The sequence below is a fragment of the Chelmon rostratus genome, chromosome 18, assembly GCF_017976325.1.
Source record: "Chelmon rostratus isolate fCheRos1 chromosome 18, fCheRos1.pri, whole genome shotgun sequence".
Taxonomy (NCBI): domain Eukaryota; kingdom Metazoa; phylum Chordata; class Actinopteri; order Chaetodontiformes; family Chaetodontidae; genus Chelmon; species Chelmon rostratus.
The window spans coordinates 20,859,497-20,871,632 of NC_055675.1; the positions used below are offsets into that span (position 1 = coordinate 20,859,497).

General features: G+C 41.5%; 1 protein-coding gene across 4 annotated transcripts in view; it reads right to left on the bottom strand.

The window, feature by feature from the left end:
- The window catches only part of myo6a (myosin VIa), a 134,091-nt gene that overhangs the window by 52,497 nt on the left and 69,458 nt on the right, over positions 1-12,136 (bottom strand). For all 4 annotated transcript variants that reach the window (XM_041958170.1, XM_041958169.1, XM_041958168.1 and 1 more), the window contains exons 13-16: positions 7,351-7,508; positions 6,077-6,168; positions 4,643-4,715; positions 988-1,115 (exon numbers count right to left, since the gene is read on the bottom strand). In XM_041958170.1, coding sequence (XP_041814104.1) covers positions 988-1,115; positions 4,643-4,715; positions 6,077-6,168; positions 7,351-7,508 — 451 coding nt within the window. The remainder of the gene's footprint in view (positions 1-987; positions 1,116-4,642; positions 4,716-6,076; positions 6,169-7,350; positions 7,509-12,136) is intronic.

A 12,136-nucleotide genomic window follows, 5' to 3' on the forward strand; every position in this document is an offset into this window, starting at 1 on the left:
TGTTCCTCTCTCTGCCTCCGCGTCCTCCTTATAACGAGTTCCCCGTCCGTGCACTCTGGCTCAAACGGTAAGGACGTCCATCGTAAACAAAGTCATCGTCCACCACCTCAGAGTCGGAAAAGTATTCATCCATCTTGTGAAAAATAACAGTCGCAAACTACAGCTAAACTAGCCGACCGCCGCAGAGTTAGCCGTGTTGTGGCTGGTTGCTCGCAGCGCGCGGTGCTCGAAAATGACGTCATCCACGTCAGAAGCAGTTGTCTAGAGACACTGGATGTTGATAACATGCCACCACGGGCTCAGAGGGGAATAGCACCAGCAGATCATAACAAAATATTGGAATATGAACGAGTTTCGTCACAGATTATGCGTTTATAGAGGCTACGCACGGGTGCCCCAATTACTTGCATTATACCGATATACGCGCCGCTCTTCTGTGGCTAATTTCTTCAAAACGACTCCAAATGCCACCAAAGTTGTCTGGGTGTCTAAATGGTCGTATTTAATGCTACAAATAAAGTCCAGGTTGTAAAAAACGAAAGTTATCCTTTAAGAACAAACTCAATAAGGCTGTTAATATGTCGCTGCTTTGTGAGTCCTGAGTGGTGGGCAAAGGGCGGGCGATCCTCAGTGATGTATCACTTCCTCTTTATGGTAAATACGAGTGGTTACCATTTGGATGGAGGAACAAAGTACTGTTTGTCTACATCTGTGCCCAGAGATCCGTCATACCTTCTAGTGCAGCTCTGTTAAACACATCCTGGTGATGTGAGCAGTGTGCCACATGTGTTGTACTAAATTCTTGATTGTTGGTGATATTTTTGTGAAGCACTTTGCTGTTAAGTGTCTTTCCTGCTGTATTTATATTTGTTGACAGCTGCCGCAGACACAAAGAAAAATAAGCTGACAGACTAACTTTGTTTGGATGTCAACAGCTAAGCAAAGTCTCTATCTCTACTTTCTCTTGTGAACTTTAAAGTCACTCACAGTGAGGCGGAAGTGGTCCTTGTGTTTGTTGTGAACGGTGTCCGTAAAGTGCTGGTCGCTGGGTTGAGGTAGTCGGTTCTCTTCGTCCAGGATGTCCAGGATGCCGACCAGCTTCGCCTCCACCAGGTCTGCAAGGGAAGCATGAGAAGCATGACAAAAGCTACACCGTTAATGAAGCTGCTTCAGACTGCCTGAGGCCACTGGGTGTCGAGACTGATCAAATCAAGGAGGGTGATGTAGACGATTAAAGTTAAATTGAAGTTTAATCAAATGGGAAGAGCCGTGAAGATCATAGCACTTTGTCCTTGACCTGATCTGACTCAGAAAGCTGAGGGAGTGGGGATAATGCCCCCTAATTGTGATAATCATTATCATATCAGTATAGTTTAGTACACTTGAAAGGTACGTAAGTGGTTTAGTATTTTCAGCTTATTCAATCAAATCTTTTTATGAAACTAGATTAAGGAAACCAAAAAAGACTAGAAAATCTTATTGTGAGCAGCATCAATGGTAAACTCCAGTTCAAGTGCAGCTCAATTTAAGGACATAATGAGCATCCGACTGGGCGGACTTTGATTACGATGTGATAAAGTTGACAGTACTTTTAACTTAAAAAAAGTTCCTTTTTAAAGTCTGTTCACTGGTCTGAGACAGTGGTTTTGCCTGCATATATGAAAACAGCTGCATGAAGAAGGTCTCAAAGTCAAACTAATGCTAACCACTTAGCTTTTCAAGATTCAAGAATCAAAATTCAACACTTCATTTCCTTTTCAACACAGTCTGTATGGATTTGGTCGTAAGTATGTTATATGCTTCTGAACACACCTCTGATGGACACTGATACCTGCTGATGCATTTTACAATTTTCAACCACTGATGGCTGCAAATTGTCAGATCTCACGAAAGCAGCCAGTATACTCCAGCAGAAGTGCTTGTTGGATGGCTGAACAGCTTCAGAAGCCCCCTCCCCAACACCTTTCCAATGCCAAAAATGGTTGCATCTGGCTGTGTATTGAAAATTCACATCCACTCCATGTAGCAATTGGCCAGGTGTGCGGAGGTGTTAGAAAGTCAGCGGGGTTTGACATTTCGCCGTTATTTTCATGACTACTTCTCTCACTTTTCACATCAGCAACCAACTGCAACGCTGAATTTCTTCGAGGACAGACGGCGGCTTGATAGCGAGTTTGAGCTCGTTGTTTAGCTGTCTGGTCCACAACTTCACTCATCAGTTTGGGCTACAGCACTAAAAACCCACTGTTGGTGGACATAGCCGAGCATTTAGAAGCTAAAGACACACATACTTCCCTCAGGAAATGGCGGCGACAGATTGTTGTCAAAAGAAACTGACAGTGACTTTTTGGTAGGAATCAGGATTCCAACAGCTGTCTTACGAGTCAAAGTCTTGCACCTTATTGACCCAATTGTCCACTACAACTTCCTCCAAGTGACGTTATAACAACACGATGCTACTACGACTGCCTTTGTTCCAAACAGAAAAGAGTCATAATGGCATAGGAAGTAGAAGTCTGTGTCAGGTAAGTTGAGGACAAACTCAAACTATAGAAATAAATAGAGTTTCGGCACTACTGAGCAGCAGCTCAGTCCATACAGACTTGGCTTGGGGACCAGTTCGATATGGAGGTGGTCTGGCAGCTGGAGAGCTGCCAGGACATAGACTGCACGTATAGATTTCTCTTTGTGCCTGTGTGTGTCTATCAGTAACAGCATCACAAAGACCAGTGAGTAGTAGAAAGGTCGGTGCCACAGTGACCTGACTTCCTGCCTGAGAGGAAACTGCCAGAAAGAGTGTCTCAAGCTCACTATAAAAGAGCAGCACTGACAAGAAGGAAGCTGTGGAAGACGATTCGCTCGAGTCTTTCTTAGTAATATCTCCTGATGTGAATTGACACGTAGAGCTGAGAGAGGCTGTTTGATGCTGACGCCCACTCACAAGCTCGCTCCATCCTGCTAACCGAGGCCAGAGGAGCCCTAAGCACAATGGATTCAGCTCTGACCAGCAGCCAGATTTTCTACTGAAAACCCCCGGGACATCCTTTCATCCTTTCATCCATCCCTTCATCCCCCCATCTACCCCCTCCACCTGCTCCCAGTCACAAGAAACAACATGAGCAAAACTGACTCAACAGACTATGATCAACTTCCCTGAAGCAGACTCTACAAGCTGGATGAATGAATGAATGAATGAACACATTTGATAAATAAAACTCTAAAAGCTAAACCACTGAGTGAATGAACGAATGACATGTGTAGAATATCTATGAGCAGGAAGAAAGTTAACGAGTGGATTATTAATATTCAAAGAATAATGTATTTCTAAATAAGTAAGTTTGGACATTTTTAGAAGTAAATAAACAACAAAAGCAAATCTACTACATGATGAATGCCAAAATGAACGTATTAAATAATCCTTGAAAACGTATTAACCCTCTTGGACTTTGACGGGAACATTAATTTGAGATTTTCCATTTGTTTCTAATGCTCGTTTTAATTTTTACTCCATGTATCTACGGGCCGTACAAATTTAATTTTCTGCTCCATCGAGTGTGATCTTAATGTTGGACAGAGTAGCTGCTGTTTTTACCGACACACAACAGGAACCCAAACAAACAAACACATTTTAGGAGTGTGCAGTTTCGAGCCAATGAACAGGGCTCATTGTAAACAGTCTGCGTTGGCCCGGCCGCCGCCTCCCTCCAGCTGACTCTGCTGTAGTTAAGCATCTAATATTGATGCTATTTCACAGAGCTGGACATCAGCGAAAAGCATAATTAACCTCCTTCACCTCTAATCACCTCACATCCATCTCCCTCCCTTTTCCTGGAGTAATGAAGACACATCTCAGTCTGGAAAGAAGATCACAAGCTCTGGGGCTTCATCACTTGGCCTCTTTACTTCATCTGTCCATGAAACAGCGCAGGGGCTCCCGGGTCAAACTGTGGAGAGGCGGCTCTCACAAAACCGAGGGCTCGGAGCCAGCACCACATTACGGCCAATAACATGCTGCCGCTCGTGGCTCGATAACACAACTGCTCGCTCCAGTAAAGCTCAAGAAGAAGAAAATGATGAACATGAATACTACAAAGCACAACCAGAAGCAGCAGAAAACCTCCAAAACCTCACACAAGTTCAACAAGTCTCAAGTCCAAACAGGAAAGTCCAACATCAAGTCTCAAGTTAAGAAATTTAAGTCCCACAACAAGATGGAAAACTCGCAAATCAAGTCTCACCAGTTAGTTTAGAGTAGATATATTTTCTTTAATGGCGGAAAGCTGATTAATTCAATGTTCTCATATATTTTGAATGCCTCAAGTCATTTCAAGCACCATCTGGATATCTGAAAGGAAATTTGAACTGTTGACACCACCAGTGTTATCTGAGGTATCTAATGTACAGTGTTTGAAAGGGAATGTGTTCAGTTAAGGGTCAGCATGCCCGGCTGTTTGTGTTCTTTTTTTCTTACGTACATTATGTTCTACACATAATGTACTCTGAGACAAAAGAAAAAAATAAATATTCAACACATTTACAGAGAAACACTCTGAACCCAACGGCACACATACGGAGGATGATCAACTGGAGCTGCTCTGAATACACAATCAGGAGTGCAGAAAGATGAGTGGCGTCTCCGTACCTATGCAGTCCTGATTGTCGACATAGTGAACCTCGTTGACGCCGAGCCCCTCCCTCTGGTACAGTTCTTGCTCCTGGAATGCAAACGAGATACTTCTAATGAGATCCATAACGATATTCATAGCATGTACGGCATTCGTGTAATGAGGACGGGGACGACGCTGCGGTTCTGCCTGCGGGGCATTCTAGCTCTCTCACAAATGGCACTTATACCAGGCTTTCTGCTATTACACTTTCATGCAGAATGAGCATCTTAAGGTTAAAGCTTGTTGCTAACAGATGTTTGGGTGCCAACATCTCCGGATGTAAATGAGGAGTTTTAAGGTCAAATGAGACATCTAACATTTGGGACATCTAACATTTGGGACATCTAACATTTGTCACAAAATTAAAGTCAAACACAACCCAAAATATGCTTTAAGTTGTCCTTTTCAGAATTAGTTGTCATGATGCTGCAGTTCTAAGAAGTCTCAACAAAGTTCAAACAGATATGCTTTAATTCTGCAGACAGATTGGCTGATTATATTTTTGTTATTGATCCAAAACTTTGGTTTCTGCAATTGAACTACTATTACAGGAGTGACATTGTGGACCTCAGGGTCGTCAGCTGAAGGGCTTTTCTTTCACAATGTACTTTGTTAAAACATCACTCCTAACCACAATAAACCATTACTGAGGCTGCAGCTTTCCAAGGTCAACGACTGCTGGGCGTTGGCGGAGGTTTGAGAACTTAAGTGCCTTCTAGTTCATTATATGGAGACCCCGACTTAAAAAAAAATCATATATCAAGCATCATTATTTTCCAAAACAGAAATGCGGTGTTTTGGAACATTGTACTTGCACAGCTTTACTTTTCATGTCAACTGTTGCTAATGGTTATTTGGTGCTGAAGATGTCTGAAGATGACGAATTTCATCCGGAAATAAGACAACTGGTGTCACAAAGTTTACTGAAAGCAACATAAAACTTTCTATATGTTTCTACTGCTGTTTGCTGTCTAAAAGGTGTTTTTTCAGAGAAACCGATGTGATGGATGTAATGACCCAGGGCTTTTCTCTTTTGATTAAATAAACAGTAATCACCATAAAGCATCTTTCAAAAGGGAAAAATCATGTTTTGGAATGAAACTCTCCACTTTAAAAGTGCTCAAAGTTTAGGTTTTATGTTTTGATGTGTCTGGCCTTTGGAAAATCCATACTTGAATTCAAGAATGAGACATCTATAATTTGAAAATATGACACCTACTCTTAGAAAATAAGTACTTACAACAGGAAAAGCACCTCCATCAAAGTATAAATCAAAGTCCAGAGTCATTCCAAGATGTTTGCTTTGATTTGCTGCTGTTTGTACGGGCTGGGTAATGGCTCTGAGGTGGGTGATTGAGTTATTTTTTTGTAGATTTCTAGAATGAAACCCGATGAATGACGGCTCTCACCTCCTTCAGGATGCGTTCATTGAAGAACTGCTGCAGTTTCTCGTTACAGTAGTTGATGCAGAACTGCTCGAAGCTGTTGTGTTCGAAGTACTCTGCAAAACACAAATAGAAGCACGCAGTCAAAGATGCTGTGTCACAATCAAAGAGAGTCTGACAAGTGACACTATTTTAGGAAATCACACACTGTATGGATGTTTTGATGTGAGTGTGATGTGCATCAGTAGAAAATGAGAACTGTAAAACTCACAACAGTGCGTCTTTATAACAATGGCTCTGAGACAAACTCAAACATTTTTTGCACTTGCAAAAATTGAAGCAATACCCAATCTATATGATATTACATATGAACTTCAGATTCTCTGTATTCTGAGATTTTCTTCTCTGCCAGTATAAGACTCAAATATGATACTTCCTATGTGCACTTTTCTTTGCTAAAACACCTTAAAATAGAACTGGTTGTTTGCCTCCACCAACCAATCAAGTTGCAGTTTACACTAATGTCTGTCCAGACTTGTATAATATATGCAGGGAAGACTTTGAAGGAATTTAATAAAAGGTTTAAGCATATTTTTTAGTGAAATGGAAGTTCTCACTATATTGATATGTATGATTCCAGGGAATCATTTCCAGTCAGAAACATGGTGTCTTCACTTAGAGACTATTCTTTCCAGAGGAGGACAGAGGACTGATAGAGAGCTTCATCACATGGTGCAATGACAATCATCTGAAACTCAGTATCAGCACAATCAATCAGCTTGTAGTGGACTCCAATGCCTGTAAAACGTACATGCTGCACACAGAGGATCAATACAATCAGCACAGTTTCAAGGTGGACACCAAAGATCAGAGTCACCAATTCAGCATCTGACCAAATGTGAAATATGGTCACAATCTGCTCTCTGCTCCTGAGTGATGCTGCTGAAAAATGGACAAAAAAGAGTTTTTGCAGAACATCATGATGTCACAGTGAAGGTGACCATTGACCTTTTGGGTATAAAGTGTCATCACTTCATCATATTATCCTACGAGACATTTGTGTATATGAAGTGAAAGGCTGCCCTGTCGAGGCCAGCTGCCAATGAGGAGAGCAGTTCTGCAACACTACCAGGCTGAGAAGCACAGCTCAGGTCAGCACAGCACAAGAATCAGAATTTGATTTTCCTTTAAAATATATCCAGATCAGCCCAGATACAGAGGCTTAGGATCATCTAGGAGATCTCAAGCTTTTACTTTTCAAAAGTTACTATTGACATGAGGTTTTGACAGATACTAACCAAAGCCAGCGATGTCCAGGACGCCAATGAAGTTGGAGGAGGAGTCAAAGGGGAAGCACTGGTTGACCCTGGTCACCACGTGGTCGAACAGGCGGCTGTACACGGCCTTCCCCAGGGCGTCCCGAGCGTTGTTAGCCTGCTCCACTTTGAGTGGCACTCTGGCAAAAACACATGGGGATAAATTAAGGGTAAAAATAATGTATAGTGTCCTGATTACAGAAGACAACATGCAGAGTGTTTCTGATTGTTTTGAGCATCTTTTGAGTGTGCAACTGTGTGTTATCCCTTAAAGGTTTAGTAGGTAAAGTGTATAAAATGACTTTTTGCCATTTTTGCTGAATCTGTCTCTGTATCTGGAGAGCAGAACAAGAAACAGAGAATCTGATCCTCAGGTTCCAGGTTCCATCCCCTGAATGAAAGCCACCAATCAGAGCCAGTTAATTGCTGTATCTCAGGTCGTCAAATACCGATGCTTTGAGTATGGTGGCCGATCCAAAGCATCGGTACTGAGTCTCCACAATCATCTTTCTCCAGAATCGCCCACCGCACCTTTGAAGTGCTTATGATCACATCACACTTCACATGGTTCACAGGTGATACAGAAAGTTTCAGTTACTACTAGAAAAGTGCCTCAGCTTAAGTTGAACCACTTGACTGAGTTGAAGGGTCAATTAAAGTTAAAGCACTTGTAGGAGTTAAAGTGTCACTTGAAGGTGAAGTGCTGAACAGGGTTGAAGTGTCAGCTGAAGTATAAGCAAATGAAAACAAAATAATCCAAGCTTAAAGGTCAATTTAGCAGCTTTTAGGAGCTTTCAGTCACAAGAGATGCTGAACGAGAGTAACAGTTGAAAACTAGAACTGTAAGAGGACCACTGAGCTTCGATTATTATTTTACACATACAGTACTGTTGCTACAGGTGAAGAATGTGTTGTCATGCACAAACATTGAAGTGTGCAGTAAAAATGGCAACATTCCCTGGTTTCAGAGATAAAATGTGATGATTTGCTGCTTTTATCTGGTCACCTTCCTGTAATATCCTTTGACAGCTTGACAAAAAAAACTCATTTGAATATGTCTTCTCGGGCTCTGGAGAACTGACAATTTTCTGACATTTTACAGACTGGACAAATTGAAAAAAGGTCAACAATACATCTGAAGAATGTTAAAAAACACTATATTGTAGCTACAGACACAATTTGCTTGGTAATCAAAAAGTATTAAGGCTCGATATCTTGGCCTGTCAATCACAAGATCATAAATTTATTAAAACCCTGTAAACATGATGCACCTCTGACCTCAGCACTCTCTCCTTCTGTTGTTTTGCTTCATGTTAGTAACAAGAACTGATGCGTATTCTGCTGTTAAACACATTGAGCTAATTGCCTAAAAAAATAAGCGTGAACATAAATCTGCCTCTGAGGATAAAGTGAGTCTAATTATTCACCTGCAGACCAACGCTCAGTTTAAACGAACAGGTTTAGCCTGGCTTTCCAAGCAGATAATTGTGTTATTGACAGTCAGAGACAGAGAGATTGGGTGTGGGGTAGCGGCCATAAAGCGGTGACAGAAACCATAACCGGCAGCGAGCTCTGTGGAGGTATCGTAATTGCTTCTGACTGCGTGTGAGTGTACGGTTCAATAGCAGCAGACAAAAGGAGCGACCCGATCGCAGAGGCCAGATAAAATGTACCGCATTAATCTGCTGTGAGGGTGAAGTTTCTGCACAGGCTTTACCTCTGGACTTCACTTCAGCGCGACTGCAGTGCACTCAAGGACACATCGGGAAATAACTCCACACGAGTGGCACTCAGAGGCTCCCAAAGCTCCGAATAACAACTTCCAAAATCCACCTCCCTCCCTCTCCCTTTCGCAAATTATCTCCTCTGCGCATACCTTTTTAAGCCACATGCAACATCACGGGGGAATATACCGATGCCTGATCCCTGCAGGTGCCTCGGTGGTACTTTTCAAACACATTATGCTGTGATGGGACAACCTACTGAGCGAAGGCCAGACCCCCTGAAGCTGCAATCTGCAATTTACTGCTACACCTTCACTCTGAGTGAATCCCAATCAGAAATACTATGTGCTGTAGATATACATACAGTATGTTTTAAAGTCAAGCATTTACGAGGCCTTAACAGCTGTGTTTACCTGCCACATACTTTCAGCCATGTGAATAAGGTTTAAGAGCTTCATGTGCCTTCAAACTAATGAGTAATTGTGTGAACACAAATCTGAGAGCTGAAATTGTGTATCGGGCAGAATCATGTCTTTAGTTTTAGCCTAAACTTTCGTTTTCTTTGGTTTGTTTTGTTGTACCTGTACTTTAAATGTCTACACATATATATATATTCTTCCTTTTAAAATGTATTTTAGTGACTTGTCAGTCTCAAACAGTACTGGCTTCGACATCCCATCGTGAATTCCTTCTCATTGCCAGGAGCATTATCTTCCTGTTTAAACTGAGCTCTGCTTTTCTTTAGGGCGCCGCTCAAAATGAATTGCAAAACATATAATATCATAGATTAACATTTAAAAGTTATAATGATTTCCATGCTCAACACTTGCATTCTTTATCCAGCAGATTTATCTCTGCATTTTATATGTGAAAAATTTCATTCTTGACCTTGGAAATTCTGCAGCTTTCAGCTCTCAAACCCTCCGTCTGTATAAGCAGATCATGACATAACTACACCTTGAGATGAGTTACGTGGCCAAACTTTGTAACTTGTTTTCAAGACATTTTCCACAAATGACGTCAGTGTAGTTTTTACACTTTACTTTAATACGCTACAATCCCAGAAAAGCAAAGATTACATGTAAATGTCACAGAGAGTTGAAGCTCTGGGCTGTACGACAAAATTAAAAAAAGGAAAAAGAAAAAGAGCTTCAGCAGCTCGACAAAATGACAACCACAGAGTGCACCTACCAACACTCCCACAGCTCCTCACCTTCACCCTGCCCACTCTCCACCACCTGCCATGTTTAATTCATGCTGCCGGCTCCTCCGAGCTGCAGCGCCTCAGCCAGAGGTTTTAATACCGCGGTGAGACCCTCTCATTTAAAAACCAAGAGGTCTAAATGCCAGGGCAGCATAATGTCAGAACACTAATCGTACAAGTAGTCTAATATGTATTCCCTATGTGCCTCTGCACCGTGAATGTTTTTCTCCCTCTCACAGTGTAATTACCGATGTCGCTTTGTGTAGAAACTGTGCTCTCAGAAGACGTCTGCTGGTCTGCAGCTGCTCCCTGGCTCCGTCCTCAAAGACGCCACATGGGAAAAAACAGGTTTCAAAATGGACTTTTTTGGCCATCACGGGAATGCTCTGACATATAACTGAGAGATACTTAAGGTTTGAGTTAAAATAATTGGGATTTTATTCTATGCAATTCTATTCTATTATATTCCAAGCTGCACTACATCACAGCACCGAGCCACCTCTAATTCATGCAGTCATTTAGGCCTACCTCTACCTGATCGTGACGGCTTCTTCGCTGAGCTGCGCTGCTACTGCCAGCTCCATCTTTCTACACTGAGTCTGCCTGACGATGGCCATCAATAATGATGATGATGATGTTATTTTTGTTTGTCCTTGTTCAGAGAGAGAGAGAGCGGAAAACAACACTGCTCCTCACCTGATATTTTTTCATGTGTGTGACATATTCTACATATATAGACATTAAAACTGCAATGAAGGGTTGGTTATGATGCTGACATGACTATCAACAGATAATTTTCACAGGCTATTTTTGCTGAGAGCCACACTTGGTCACATGGAAAACTAGGCGAGACTCTGAATATGGAGATGACGCGCTGTGTGTGCCAGGCCTTACCGTTCATCTGCAAGTTGAAATTAGCACATACGTCGCCACTAAACGAGCTATATTTGAACATCTCTTTATCTCTGTTTCTGCACTCTGTACACGGTAAGAGAATTCTTGACACTCAAAAACTAAACTTTTTGACAACAATCTCTGGAGAGGGGAAAAAATCTGAATATGACTCCCTTGAGTTTTAGTGAGTATGTGGAAAACTTTTGAAAGGTGAAGTCAAAAAGAAAACTTTCTGTCACCTGTTACTCATTTTAAATGTCAGTGCAGCAAATCACACAATACAGGTGTCGCACTAATCATTACTGTCATCATATAGACTTCTTGAGTATAAACTGTCCTCGATTATGGCTACAGTATGTCTGGCAAGAACATAATGTCCTCTACTAGGAGTAGTTTAATGAACCAATGCAAAGTTACAGTCCTCTTCTCTTTCCTTTACAAGTGCTAGTTGTGTGGTTTCTACAGAGGAAACGTGAACTGAATTACAAAGATGTCAATCTGTGTCTTACAAAGGGGTGCAAATGATTTACAGAAATGCTTACACTATCCAGATAAATATCTCAAATTACTCAAATCAAGATAATTCTACAATATGAATGACTCAAGCTATCACTTTTGCTTACAGAAACACTCAGCTAACTATCCATCTTAGCTAGTTATCTCACGAATGTCAAGGTCAGGCTTTGCTAGCGATAAAGCTAATAGCAACATAACACTTAAGACTTTTGGAATAAATGAAACACTGGTCCAAATACTTATAAACAACAATTGAATAAGTGACTTACGTTTAGCTGCACACACAAAGAACACTCTGAAAAGTGGAGGTAGCCAAGCAAGAAATATCAAGAACAGGAATAAGCAGCAACATGGCAGCAGACCTGATAATAAAAGTTCCAACTGAAAAGGAGGTCCCAATCTTAGGTGACCATAAATATGCCCAACAGTA